This window comes from Pterocles gutturalis, unplaced genomic scaffold (assembly GCF_000699245.1).
Source record: "Pterocles gutturalis isolate BGI_N339 unplaced genomic scaffold, ASM69924v1 scaffold3393, whole genome shotgun sequence".
Classification (NCBI taxonomy): Eukaryota; Metazoa; Chordata; class Aves; order Pterocliformes; family Pteroclidae; genus Pterocles; species Pterocles gutturalis.
In genome coordinates, this window is record NW_010125288.1 from 65,410 (window position 1) to 79,013 (window position 13,604).

General features: G+C 48.2%; 1 protein-coding gene across 1 annotated transcript in view; it reads left to right on the forward strand.

Moving 5' to 3' along the window:
• Nucleotides 1-13,400, forward strand: part of BCR (breakpoint cluster region) — a gene marked incomplete at its 3' end in the record, with an annotated part of 78,421 nt that extends 65,021 nt beyond the window's left edge. The window contains exons 8-13 of the mRNA XM_010078496.1: nucleotides 219-359; nucleotides 9,308-9,429; nucleotides 10,671-10,839; nucleotides 11,503-11,622; nucleotides 12,653-12,728; nucleotides 13,296-13,400. Coding sequence (XP_010076798.1) covers nucleotides 219-359; nucleotides 9,308-9,429; nucleotides 10,671-10,839; nucleotides 11,503-11,622; nucleotides 12,653-12,728; nucleotides 13,296-13,400 — 733 coding nt within the window. The remainder of the gene's footprint in view (nucleotides 1-218; nucleotides 360-9,307; nucleotides 9,430-10,670; nucleotides 10,840-11,502; nucleotides 11,623-12,652; nucleotides 12,729-13,295) is intronic.
• Nucleotides 13,401-13,604: the final 204 nt, after the last annotated feature.

A 13,604-nucleotide genomic window follows, 5' to 3' on the forward strand; every position in this document is an offset into this window, starting at 1 on the left:
CATTAAGGGGAGGGAGTCCATGGGTAGGATTCTGCTACCTCTTCAGTGGTGTTACCAAGAAGTGCAGAGTATTAACCTCTTCCTGTCGCGATTGAGCCTTGCACTGATCTGCAAGAAGAGGCTGCAGCATCTTGTCCCATGGCTCTAGTTAGGGGTCCTCAGGCCCTTCTGCTTTCCCGTGCTGCTCATGGTTCTGTTCTTTGTGTTCCTGGCATCAGGATTTGCTCAAGCACACTCCAGTGAGCCACCCTGATCATCCACTCCTGCAGGATGCTCTGCGGATCTCGCAGAACTTCCTCTCCAGCATCAATGAGGAGATCACTCCTCGTCGGCAGTCCATGACTGTGAAGAAGGGGGAGGTGAGTCTTCCTGCTTTCGTTATTTTCTTAGTTTCTAAAGACTGATTGTGCTTTTTCTATAGAGCGGACTAGGAAGTTACGCTATTAATTCATTTGTTGCTAAGATACAGTTTATGCAATGCCCTTGTTCTCTAGAGGATGTGGTACAGCTCCTCTGTTTTCTGTTCAGAAAACAGTTTGGAAACCCAGAGGAAAAGTATGATGAGAGTTTTGTCCTTAGCATTGTTATAATAATTTGTCATACATGATTTCTGTGGCGCATGTTGCTATGCACTAAATTGATCTCTATTTTGCCTGCACACTGAAACCAGGGAGGAGAAAAAGGTGAGGTAACATCAGAAATCGTAAAAGATTAGGAAAAACAGTTTTCCAGAATCTTCATTCTAGCCACAAACCTAATTTTTTTGCATCCTCATTTCTAAAGAAGAAGGTTGGAAGTGGAACTAGGGAGCAAAGCAAATGGAATGGGTTGGGAAAGCTAAGGGAGGTGATTGACTCCTAAGGGTGTAATGTAACTCTTCTCAGCTCTGCTAGGAGCTGAACTACACCCAGAAAGTTCTAAGATATGCAGTTCCTTTACCTGCATGCGATGTTGTGCAAGGAGGGCATAGAGCTACACAGTGGTAAAGTCCTGCATGCCTCAATGGGCTTGATTCATCTGCCTTGTCATTTCATTAGAAAGCAATTCAGTCCTTCCTGATGAGGAAAGGCCGGGACTGACAGAAGTATTAAGAGAGAGAAGGATGTAGGAGATTGGACAAAAGAGGAGCTCATCTCAGATAGTATATGTGCAAGAGGAATTGTGGCAGCACGCCAGAGACACCAGCTGATCAAAAGTGACCCAAATTACCCTGTACAAAAACATCTCTTACAAAGCCCAGGAGATTGTTAAGATACCATGAGCCTTTGTGGTGTATTCCCAAATCCTGACAGCTAAACATGTTTGCTTTTAGCTGCTAAACTGATTGTCAGCTGACAAATATTTGCTAGAAGCTGTAGTACTGGGAATTTGGTGCACTTTGTCCTGCAAGTCTTGCTCATTGTCTCATTTTGTTAGCTGAGGAAGTCTGCAGCTGAGAAAAGAAGAGGAGGGGCTGAGCAACTGGAGGCTGAGGTAGAAGCTTGGACATCAGTCACCAGGGCCTCAGCGATAGTAGACGGCTTCATTAAAGCAGATGCTGACTGAGTCGTAGCAGAAATCACAGGCTAGAATGCCCCCGCGCAGGGGAAGGAGCATTTTGTGTTCTCCAGTTGTCTGTCAGCATCTCAATGAGGGATGCGGGCTTTGAAAAGTGTCATGCAGAATCCTAATGAGGTGCCAGAGCCCAGGCAGAGGGGCAGGCTCAGGAGGATGATCCTGATGATCTCTTTTTGGAGTGGTGTATTTGTCAGGTCTTAGAAAGCAGGAAGGAGAGGCTTGTCAAGATTGGGCTCAGCAGGCCTGTTGACACTCTCACTGGTCCTGCAGTGGCTCTGTGTACAATGTGGGGAGGGAAAGAAGGGGACATACCCAAGGAGAGGGCTGTGGGTGTGCTGCAGGGGACCGGGAACCCTTTGTGCTCTCCCTCACTGCACACAGCTTGCACTGAGCCCAGGGAAGGAAAGGACTTTCTTCTGATGCTTCCCCGAGTTTGCCATCCGCCCTGGGTATATGATGGTGGATGCTTTCTTTAGTCATTTTGCACCAGTATCCCACTATTTTCAAAGCGGTAATGCCCCGGTTGACACCACTCTGTATTTAGAGAGTAGGTATATTCACTCCCTGCATAGTAATCCAGAGACACAAGTCTGCTCCCAGCTATTCTGTGTGGGTTAGTGATGGCTGCTTCTTCCTACAAGCTACTCAGTTTGGGGTCATAGCTGGGTTTTGTTTACGCCTGTAAATCTTTCCTTTTCTACTTATCCTTTCCTCCCACTCGCCTTGCTTGTGCTTCCCCTAGGGTGACAGGACAGTGTGCAGTTTGCATCTCCTAATTGACTGCTCTCAATGCATAATGCATTTTTTTATTTTAATGAATCGCCAGCTTGCTTTGATGGCTTTTTTCATTATTTGTCTTCCTCCCATTGAAATTTCCTTGGTGGAAAGAAAGGAGGGAAAGCAGCCCTTTCCCTCATGTATTGCTTAGGTGCTGATCTCAGTTATCTTTTTTTCCCAGTCCTTGCCTTTTATGTGGAATATTTTTCCCCTTTGAGTGTGTCATTGGGAGGAGTCAAATCTCCTTTGCCAGCATCTTGCTTCAGCTCTTTTTTTCAGGATTGCTTTGAACTGGGGAAAGCAGCCAGTGGTTAATCTCCCTAGTGACAGGCTGCTAAGGAGAGGAGTGCAGGTCAGGAGAGTACAGGCTCATCAGCACAGTATTCCTCCCTTTTACAAAAGATGATTCCCTGCTGCGGGAGCATCGGCACAGTCTGACCTGGCTGCTGTCTTCCTGTGTGATGTCAGGTGTCCTTCCTGCACACCAGCCCCCTGGTTCTGCTTGACTCAGTAGGCCTTTTTCTAATTCTAGACTTATGCATATTAACTGAAAGTTTTCTGTGACGTGTGGACCTCGTTTAATTTGCTGGGCTGAATGAGTATTGCAGGTAGTGCAAGGAGATGGGAACAAAGGGGTAAAACCACTCACCAGAAAGACAAAAGGGGGGCTACAGCAGGGAAGGCAGTATTGGTGGGTTAAGCCTGTGAACACATAGTTTGGTCCTTGCTGCCTGCCAGGCTGTGACTGTAGCTAGTCTTCTCTGCTTTGTGGTTTGCTGAGGACTGTGGTACAGAGCAGCCAGGAGAGCCCTAGCCTGGCAACACTGGGAAGCCAAGGCTTTTGGGTCTGTTTCCGTTTAGACTGATCTGCTACATTCTCTTGCTCCCTCTTCTTTGCATCTTTCTACTTTTGTGGTTTTACCTTTTTTAGGTTTTTTGATAGATTATCTGCAGATACCCACTTTTCCACCCCCCTAAAATAACCCAACAAATGCATGGAGGGGAAGAGGGTCTGAGTAGCACTGTACCTTCAGACTCAGAATGCGAGCGGTGGAGAATCTTCCACTCCTTAGGACCAAGGAGCAGGCATCTTATTTGCTTACTGCTGATCCTTCTTTACCTCTATTCTCTTGGCTTCCATAGGCAACCTGTTTAAGGTTCTACTGGGGGTGGGATGGTCGCTTGGGGAAGCAGGAAAACGAATGCTTTGAGGTGAAGGATGTGCCACTATTTTGTGCCAGAAGGAAGGGAGTAATAGCCTTTCTAGTCTTATTAACAGAGAAGTTATATGGACTGCATGGTTTTTCTCAGCTAAGCCTAGATGCAAATGACTGTAGAGCTTGTGTCGTCTTTCCCTGCTGGAAGTAAAGGCTTGTGTTTCCAGCTAATTCAGACCATTCTTGTAAAGCAGGAATTAATGAAACTGCAAAAAAATCAGAGTTCTTTGGGGAGATGATGATTTCTTTCTTGACTGCTGCTCATCCAATGCTCTTTGCAGGGTGTTGTTTCAGTGCAGTTCAGACCAACCTGGATGGTGGTGGCTGCCATTCTGCCTTGCCCCTGGCTGTGCGGTCACACCCTCTCTGAAGTGTTCACACTGGTATTTGCGTGATCCCACAGTGGCATGGAGGAATGGAGCTGCCTAAAAACAAAGCCTTTTTGAGTTTTGGGTCGCTCCGTTAGCTGAGTGGCTTGGTGTCTGGTCTCAGCACCAGTCCAGACACAAGAGTGCTGATGGGCAGTTCCTTCTGGGATCAAGCCTACTAGACCACATGTTGGATCAGCTTATGCTACTGCGCACCTTTTCCCTCACGCTGGAGAGAAAAGGCTGTTTGGCAAGCTGCTCTACTGTGTTTCTAAATGTGATTTTAAACTGCAGTCAAAGGACTGAGCATCATTGCCTTAGGCTTCTGTTTAACTTGGTAGAGACCAAGTGCGCTAGGGAAGGGAAAGGACAAAGGAGCAGAAGTGCAGACTAAAGCCTTTGAAAAGCTGGAAGCTAAGCTTAGACACAGGCAACCATGCACAGCTTGAGGCCTGGTGCCTACTGCTTCTGGAGGCCTTGGGCAGATGTTGGCAACAGAGCAATCAAAAATGATCTTGGATGCTTCACACTCTGTCTTACAGTTGGAGTTAGAGAACTCCTGGTGACAGAAGCTTTGGAAAGCAAAACAAAATGCTATTAAAATGCTCAAAGAGCAACCAGTTTAGCTCCCTACGCAGAGCATCCCTTTATTCTGCAATGCTCGTCTTGCAACACATGCACACACACACGAGGAATCATTTTCTTCCTACGCTCTGCAGAAAGCCAAACCACCTCTTCCTCACTGACATATGCCAATACCCATCTCCTGCTCTTACCCTCCTCCTCCTGCATCACACATGTTCCAGTCCTTCCTGGGGCTCTCACCCACGCACGCTGCAGGGCTCTGCTGTCACCACATCGGATGAGCTCTTTCCTCGGCACACAAGTGAGGAGACGGCCTTTTGTACAGCTGTGGTTCTGGATGAGTAGATTTTTTAAATACCACTTCTTGTAATATATCTCAGACAAGCTGGTCTCCTGCCATGCTTCCTGGAGTTAAACAGTACGTGACAGCAGCAGGATTTATCGTATGCAAACAGCACAAAAACACTGTAGGATGAATAGATGAGCATACAGGTAGTCGTGAGGTAGGTAGCAGAGGAGGGGGAGATGCTCACTGACAGAGGTAAGAAGAGGAGGACAGCAACAGGCAATCCGAAGAGGATATCCAAGCATGGAAAGATGTTCAGGGAGAGCTCCTTTGTCTGGAGCTCTGAGGTAGGTGGGAGAATAAGCAGGTGAAAATATGCAAAGGAAAGCAAGGCCTAGAAAAGAGATTTAGGATTTATACTGCACCGGTACAGGAGCTTTACAAGAGCTTCTGAAGGTAACAGTCTGCCCAGGCCCTGTTTGGGAGATTAAAGATGGTCCTAATTCACTCCATTGTGATACAATATAGGAAGTTTTCCCTCAGGCCTCCTGGAACATCTTCCTGTAGCTGAGCTGAGCTCCTGACACCTGACAGTCTTGGGGCTGTCTGTGAAAGAGGGGGCTGCTGGCTCCCCCGGGGAGGGGGTAGGGTGAGCTGACTCATGTCAGGAGGTCCAGGAAGGCACCCTGGGCTCCCTCCCTGCGGGGTTTGGCAGGTATCTGGTAAGCCAGTTGGGAAATCCTTTGATTGTTTCCCTCTGACCTGTTGAACCCTCCCAGTGAGATGAATCATTTGCAACAAAGAATGTGACCGTTTGCTGGAAGCGCTCCTCCTCTGCTCCACTGATGCTGAGCAGCCTGGGGCATGCCTGTTGTGCCCAGCCCCAACAAAAGTCCTGTTTTCCTAGAGAAGCTGGTAGTTAGATCTAATACCAAACTCCACACCCCTCTGAGGAGAGATTTCCCAACTTGATCCCCAAACCTTTTCTCCTGTGCTCTCCTCCTGAGATCCTTGGCTGCTTCTGTGGCAGTGCATCCCTGCTGCTCACTGAAGGGAGACCTTCCCAGCTAGCTCATGACCGAGAAAAGAATGCAAGGTCTGGGAAGCTGAGTGTTTTCCTCTCAGTGGGTGACTGGAATACATCCCTTTCAACTCTTTACTTCTGTTCCAGTCAAGCTGAGGAAATAAAGCCTTGTCTTCTTCCCACCCAGCTCTCTTTCTGGGAGATAATGCTGCCAAAGACTTTTTGCTGCCTCATGGTAGCACTGTGTCTTGTCAGTCAGGGTAGTTTGTACCCAGGAGTGCTAGCCAAAATAAACTCAGTGCAACGAGTGGTACCTCAGTCCCAGATGGAAAGTATGAAGGTTCTTGAATCGCACCCCTGTTTGGCAAGCTTTCTGCTTGGGTTTTGGGGAGATATGGGACAGAGAGCATGGCTGGTTGGATGGTGATAGCCAAGAACTGCAGCACCAGGTTAGGTGCAGCTTCAGAAGGCAGGAGAAGGGGTGGCCTGCTTGGACTAGGCAGGCCATATGGGAAGGTCTGTGGCCTCGCCGCAGGGGTAAGACTGATGGGGCATTCTTTTTTTCCTTTATGGAGGCCTGGCAAAAAGTTTTCCAGTCACTGGTGCCTCTGTATGGGCTTCCCTTCACTTGAGGACATGTTTGTCTTCAAAATACTCTGGTCTAGATGATGTACTGGAATGCTGCTGAAACCAGGGCACTGATCTAGGGCTGAGCAGTAGTCCTTCACAGTCCTGCAACAGCTTCATGGGCCTCTGCCCTCCACTGCCTGTGAAGAAACACATTGCTGGTCATGTTGTTGGCCCGTCTCTGCCACCAGAGACATCTTCCCAGGATGGGGTGCTGAGTCTGTGCTCTGGATCAGCCTGGGGTATTTTTCAGCTAGGAATTCTCTTGGCAGGGTGCTGGGCTGGGGTCTCAGCTGATCTCAGACACTGACAGTGCCTGACAGAGGGGGACAGAAGGCCAGGTCAGGACCGTGCCATGTCGTTGCTAAGTAGAGAAGGGACAGTGCCACATCCCGCTGGGTAGCAGAAATGAGTGAGCTTTGAGAACCTCTTTGCACCTACAAACAATGAGCAGAGGTTGAGCTGGCAACAAGCAGCTATTCTCATTGCCCCGGAGGAGCTGAGCTGATTTGCAGCATAATTAATATGCATCAGATCTAGAAACCTGAGATCAGGGTTTTGGCTTGCTCAGAAAATGTCTTTCCCTGCTTCACTATTGCTCCCAAATGAAATTCTTTGCAGCTGTGGAATTGTTTTTGCTACTGACAATGTACCTCCTCCTTTTTTAAAATTTATTTTTAAAGCTCAGTGTTTCTAGTTTGTTACCTGGGGTTTGTTCACCAGGCAGAAGGGGGAGGCATGCACAAGTGCACATCAGGAGCAGAGACGTTAATGCAAGCAGGCGTTCTCTCCAAAACCACCGAGGAGAAGCCAGGAGGATCACGCCCACCTAAAAATAAACATTAACATATGTATGAGCCTTTCTGAGCCTGAATCACTGCTGGATACCAAATCTTCACAGACTCCTGCCCAGAGATGGTGCAGCCTTGCTGCCTGGCGCTATGGGAAAGTTGCAGCCTGCTGCTCACAGATTTCCAGGACCTTTGTATAATGGTGGGCAGCCCCAAGATGAGATGCTAACACTGGTATCTGTGCTTTAACAACTAGCTGTGGTGCTAGTGCAGCTGCAGACAGGAAAATGCAGGCTCTCAGTCCATGTCAGGAAGTTTGGGGTGCTATAGGATAGAGTGTGGAAACAAGCATTATGTCTGCAAGGGCATTTCTCTGCCTTGCGTTCCTTGCCATGATGCCTGCTGGGCTCAGGACTGATGTGGTTTGTTTTCATTTTGGAGAGCCAAGATGGGAAGGATGGTAGGCGGAAGGAGAGGCAGTGCGGGGGTTTGCACTCCCACACCCTCTGCAGTAAATTTGTTCAGGGCTTGTTAAGTCACGCAGCAGACAAAACCCATGTGAAAATAAGGCATGAGTTCTGGTTTGGACGTCCTGACCTTGCTCAGGTTAACTGCTTTCCTGGTGCATGCTGCTGCACAGGTGACCACAGCCACTTCTTGGACAGTTTTGATGTGTGCATTTGCCAGCGTGGGGATCACAGAGATGCTGCAGGTCAGGAGTGGTACTGGCAAGTCCTGAGCATGGGCCTGGAGAAGGGTGAGACAGCGAGGGGGGGATGTTGGTTAGTGCTGGACAGTGTGAGCAGATCTCTCCTGTCCCCAGCCACGGTGCTGTCTGGGTGTGTATGGTGTATGTAACATGTCACTCATTGGCGTCAAGGGAGCATCCTCCTAGCTGGGATAGCAAGGAAATAGTACAGGTCAGGAAAAAAGCACCTTAGCATACCTGTGTGGAGAAGCTGATGGTTCCTGCTTGTACTGGCTGTGAAACAAGGCAGCACTGACAGTTACACATACTGTTGGGAACAAAATTTGCCCAAAGTTTGATAACCCTGACTTCTGTTTGAAAATCAGTGGGATGTATCTGTTCCAGATGTGCGCTCAGATTCCTGTTGATCCTGTCATCAGAGCAGAAGGCCTGAGCATAGAGCAAGGCTTGAAACTCCCAGCTTGGTCACTGGTAACAGCACACAGCCCTGTGTCCCAGTGCCAGGGCTCCAGCCTTTTTGTCTTTCAACTATAGAGTCCCCATAAGGGAATGAGGAGAGAGATGCGTCTGCCTACCAATGTGTGCCTCTTATTTAGGGGGTTGTAAAGCTCCCTGGAACTGGAAGCAGGAATAAAAGTATCAGGGTTGTGCAGCTTTTTTGTATCTTCTAGATTTGGGGAATTTTTATGTGATGTATAAAACAACTTAAATAGGCAGGGGGTGGGGACAAGTCTGGATGGTCCTATTTAAACCCAGGCTAATATGGGACTAGTGAGAAGTTTGCTAGATACACATTATTCAGGAATCATCCCTTAACAGCACTTGTAATAAAGAAGCAGCAGTGACGTTCAGCTGTTAATGCTGACAAACTACTGCTGTTAATGGGGAGCAGAGGTGCTGGTGGGGGTGTTGGCTCCTCTTTCTCTCTCTGGTGGGGTAGCTTAAGGAGTTCAGTGGCTGGGTAAGTGACTCCTGAGAAAAGTGGTGTTTGCTGCTCTCTGCTGGTTTCTGAGGGGATGATGTGCTGTCAGTGGTTCTGGCCCTTGGGTGTGCAGAAGCTGGGCAGTGACTCATGATAAATTACACTTGGGCTCAGAGACAGGTGATGGAGAGAAGCCTAAAGTCTGACCCAGAACCAGATAAGAAAGGAGATGCATGGCCATTTCTGCCCCTGGGAGAGAGGGCAGCAGCAAGGAGCAGAGCTTGCAGCAAGGAGCATTTAATAGCCTGTTTTATTTTTTCTGAATTAGACTAATTTACTGAATTGGCTTTGCTAGGAGCCATATCTAAGGAAAATGTTGCCCCAGTGCCAAATCTGGGGCTCACAGTGCACTAACTAAAACATTTTTTTCTGTTTTATCACCAGCACCGGCAGCTCCTGAAGGACAGTTTCATGGTGGAGCTGGTTGAGGGGGCCCGCAAACTACGTCATGTCTTTCTTTTTACTGATCTGTTCCTGTGTGCCAAGCTCAAGAAGCAGATTGGAGGGTGAGGTTTTCCTTCTGGACTATGTGCTTTGCATCTCAGCTTCAGCAGAATCCTGGGTTTAGACAGCAATTTTAGTTGAACGTGAATACCCTAGACCTGGATAACCATAACCCCTAAGATGTCGTTAGACAAGGAGTGATCATCAAGGTAGTGCTGTCTATTATATGAGACCTTGGCCAAGTCCTGATCCCTCAGGAAAGGTTAATTCCTCCCCCTCCCTGCTCTGAGCCTTCCTAGGAAAATAGCATATGCTGTAGCTTCTGGTATTCTGCACAAATGTCATTCATTTTTCTACCTCCCCTTTTTTTTTAATAGGTGACATTCTTTACTTTCTTTTGTTAGTAAGGTTATTAATTTTGGCCTTGCAGCTACAACCAATTAACAATTTTGCAGAAAAATGGAAAAGGTACAATAAATAGACTATGGGTCAACTGCAAAGTGCAGCTATACAAGCAGTTCTGTTGACATTTTTCATAAATGAGGGGGGAGTAAGCTTTACCAACGTGCCTGCCTCAAACAGGGCTTCTTTTCATTTGGTGGATGTTCTGCTCTAGGAGATACCCCTCTCATCTTCTTGCCCTCCATAAGCAACAAATTGTCCCTGGCCCTTTTGAAGCATATGCTTGTGAGGAATGACCCTTAAGAAGAGTGGGTCATTCTTAATAGTGGATGTTCCTGACAAGAGAGGTGGAGAGGGAATAAATCCCATGAAACATTTTAAAAGTGAACTGGTTATTCTGGTCAAAGCACTGGAGAATGGCAGTCAGGGGCTGTAGTTTCTCTCTTCTGGTTGGATTACACAGAGGTTTATACATATTGGCTCATCCACCCCACTTGGCCCTCCCAGCTCAGGCAAGAGAGACCTGGGTTTACACCACAGGTAGCAGACAAGTTAGAGGCATGGCATGGCTTTTGACCTTTGTGTCTAAGGGGGCTTCAGAGAGAGAGCACGCAGGACTGAAAGGGTTTGTAAAAGATCTTTGTGGTTTCTTAGGATAAAAAAGAACTAGATTACAAAGCAAGTTGCCTTGTTATGTGGTATACTGGCTGTTGGTCCTTCTAGGCTTTCTTGCTGGAAAGCAGCCCTTTACTGGACTTTCTCCAGTCCAGATGGAAGTCACAGTGAAGTTGTGCCCATTTCTGTATCTTACCCACTATAGTGGGGAAGGATTTGTGGGAAGGGGAAATGGGTGTTGCCAAACACTGGTAATACTAAAAGGTTTGTACCTTCTGTCTTTCAGAAAAAGCCAGCAGTATGACTGCAAATGGTACATCCCGCTCACTGACCTTAGCTTCCAAATGGTGGATGAGTCTGAGGCAGTGCCCAATATCCCACTGGTACCGGATGAGGAACTGGATGCCATGAAGATTAAGATATCCCAGATCAAGAATGACATCCAGCGTGAAAAGGTAAAAGGAGTTGAGTACTCCATGCCAAGTCCAGACTCAGTGCCTGTGCTGAGATGAGGTGCTGATAGAAGCAGCATTCCCAGAGCTGCACAGCGTGCGGAGTCACCCTAAAACAGGCTGTTAGCAGAGGCTTGTGGTGCGGCTCTGTTACCAGTGATATCCAGACACTCTGCAGTCCCTTGTTGCACAGCCTGAATGATGGTGCCCTGTGAGGAGGCAGAAACAAGAAGACCCTGTAGTTGTATCCAGTAGCTCCTCTGATTGCACGTGACTGCCTGTGACATCCCTGCGCATCCATGTGGAGGATGAGGCTCTTGTGCTGTGGACGCGAGAAGCACTGGGAGTGTGGCATGCCAATTTATGGCTGTTAAAGTATCATCCTGCAAGTGATTTTGGTCAGAAGCCATGTACTTCTGAATTGTTGCAGGCTCATTTATGCTTTGGAAGCTTTTTCTGACTTCACTGGTGTCAAAGCACCAGCAAATATAAGGAGAACACCAGTTATGGTGCGGGGGTGGAACTAGATAATCGTTAAGGTCCTTTCCAACCCAAACCATTGTATGATTCTGGGTTTCTATGACCTTAAAATGTCTGTTGGTGTACATGGGGGCAGACATTAGAGGGTAATGTATCTTCTGTCTCCTTCTCTCCCTCACCCTTCAGAGGGCCAATAAGGGCAGCAAGGTCATTGAGAGGTTGAAAAAAAAGCTCTCGGAGCAGGAGTCCCTCCTATTGCTGATGTCTCCCAACATGGCCTTCCGGGTACACAATCGCAATGGCAAGGTGAGCGGCAGTTCTGGTCTCCCTCAGTGTACATGTCAGAGTTCAAGGTGGGGCAGGGGAGTGTGTCTGTGTTCCTATACGCTGTTGTACAAGGAGGTTTTCATGCCCTCTGCTGTTTGTCCTGAAAGCACTGCAGACACCTAACCCTTGCTCCACCAAAGGATATGATGACATCTTGTAAGGCTATGACTGATTTGTATGCAATGTTGGCATTTAAAAAATAGTGTTAGAAATTAATCCCTAACCCCAGCACCTGCCCTGGCAGAGCAATAGCAACGTGTCTCTTCACCTGAGATAAAGCTGTGCAGCAGCTGCCTTCTAGACTCCCTTCAAGTTCAAGGCTTAGTGCGCTTGGCTGGCTCCTGCAGGCTGCCCTGGGCACCAGGGATGCTGCGTGTTTGGGAACAATCTCCTTTAGCGCTGTGGGATGTTAATCTGTCAGAGGTATCCCCTGCTCTGGCAGCACTGTTACCTGTCACCATGGCCTTTCCATGCACGTGGCAAAGGATTCTCACAAGATCCTGTTACTGCTCAGTGAACACTCACAAGCTGGCCACTGCTTCCTCAGCTTGCGTCAGTGCCTAGGCCTATGGTGTAGAGGCTCTTGGGTTCCCTGGTGCAGCTGTTGTAGGAGCAGAGCTGTCATAGGACCTCATGCTGCCATCAGCTTGCATCAGTGCCTAGGCCTGTGGTTAGAGGCTCTTGGGTTCCCTGGTGCAGCTGTTGTAGGAGCAGAGCTGTCATAGGACCTCATGCTGCCAGGGATGCAGCTGCTGTTTTCAGGGTGGAGCTCTGTGAAAGCCCTGACTGCAGGAGGCCGTGTTGGAACTGCTGGCATGTTGCTGAGAAGGCACATTGCCAGAGTCTTGCCTGTCACTGACGAAGCTGTGCTGTGGGGCGACTGGCAGGAGTGCTATCAGGGCTGTACATCCAACAGTTGCCACTGGAAGAGGGTGGGAGGTGGGCAGGTCTGCTCTCTGGGGTCGGTCAGACTAACGCATACCCCATTTTCTTCTCTTTTCCTGGGTAGAGTTACACGTTCCTCATTTCATCGGACTATGAAAGGGCAGAGTGGAGGGAGAACATCCGGGAGCAGCAGAAGAAATGTGAGTGTCCCTCAGCTGGGCATTGGTACAAATCCTGTGATCTTATTAGAGAGCAGGAGTCCAGAGGATGAGGTGTGGGGAGGGGTTCCCTGCAAAAAGAGAGATGTGCTTCAAGTCCACATGGAAGCACAACATGGATGTCTTCTGTCTCCGCACATCTGAGCGTGTTTGGGGGACTTTTGCTTGCAGCAACATGTAGGGAACGTGTAGAGAGAGCACTCGGTAAGCGTGTGGAGGGATTCTCCCATTTGCTGTACAGATCAGAGCTCTGTGCAGGTCCAGGTAGAGGGAACAGCTGCATTCTTTTACCTGGCTCCAGTCCAAAGAAACTTGTTTACTTTTTTGGCATGGGCGTTTTTTTGGCTTTGTTTCCTGTGAACTATCCTATCCTGAGACTTTTTACTCCAAAGAGGAAGCAAACATGTCCTCAGCAGAGCTGGGCTGCAGCAGCAGTACAGACCTGAGCACCACGGTACAGCTGCTGAGCATTGCCCAGGGAGCAGCTATCCCATGTATCCAGCCTCTGCTTTGAATTTTAATTCCTCCCTCTTTGAATCTCCTTGGCAGGCTTTAAAAGCTTCTCACTCACATCAGTGGAGCTCCAGATGCTGACAAACTCCTGTGTGAAGCTTCAGACAGTCCACAACATTCCCCTCACTATCAATAAGGAAGGTGAGATCTTTGGTTTATGCTCTCACATGGTGCAGCTGAAGTGAAAACCTACCTCTGCCTGCCTTTGCACGTTTCCCCTAGAACTGCTCTTACTGTTTCTTGTTGCTACAGGCTTCAACCTGGTGATGAGTTACAAACTTGAGAGTTCCTGTAAAACAAAAGTTGAGACCATATGTACCCAACTTGTGTAGTTGAAGTAGATGA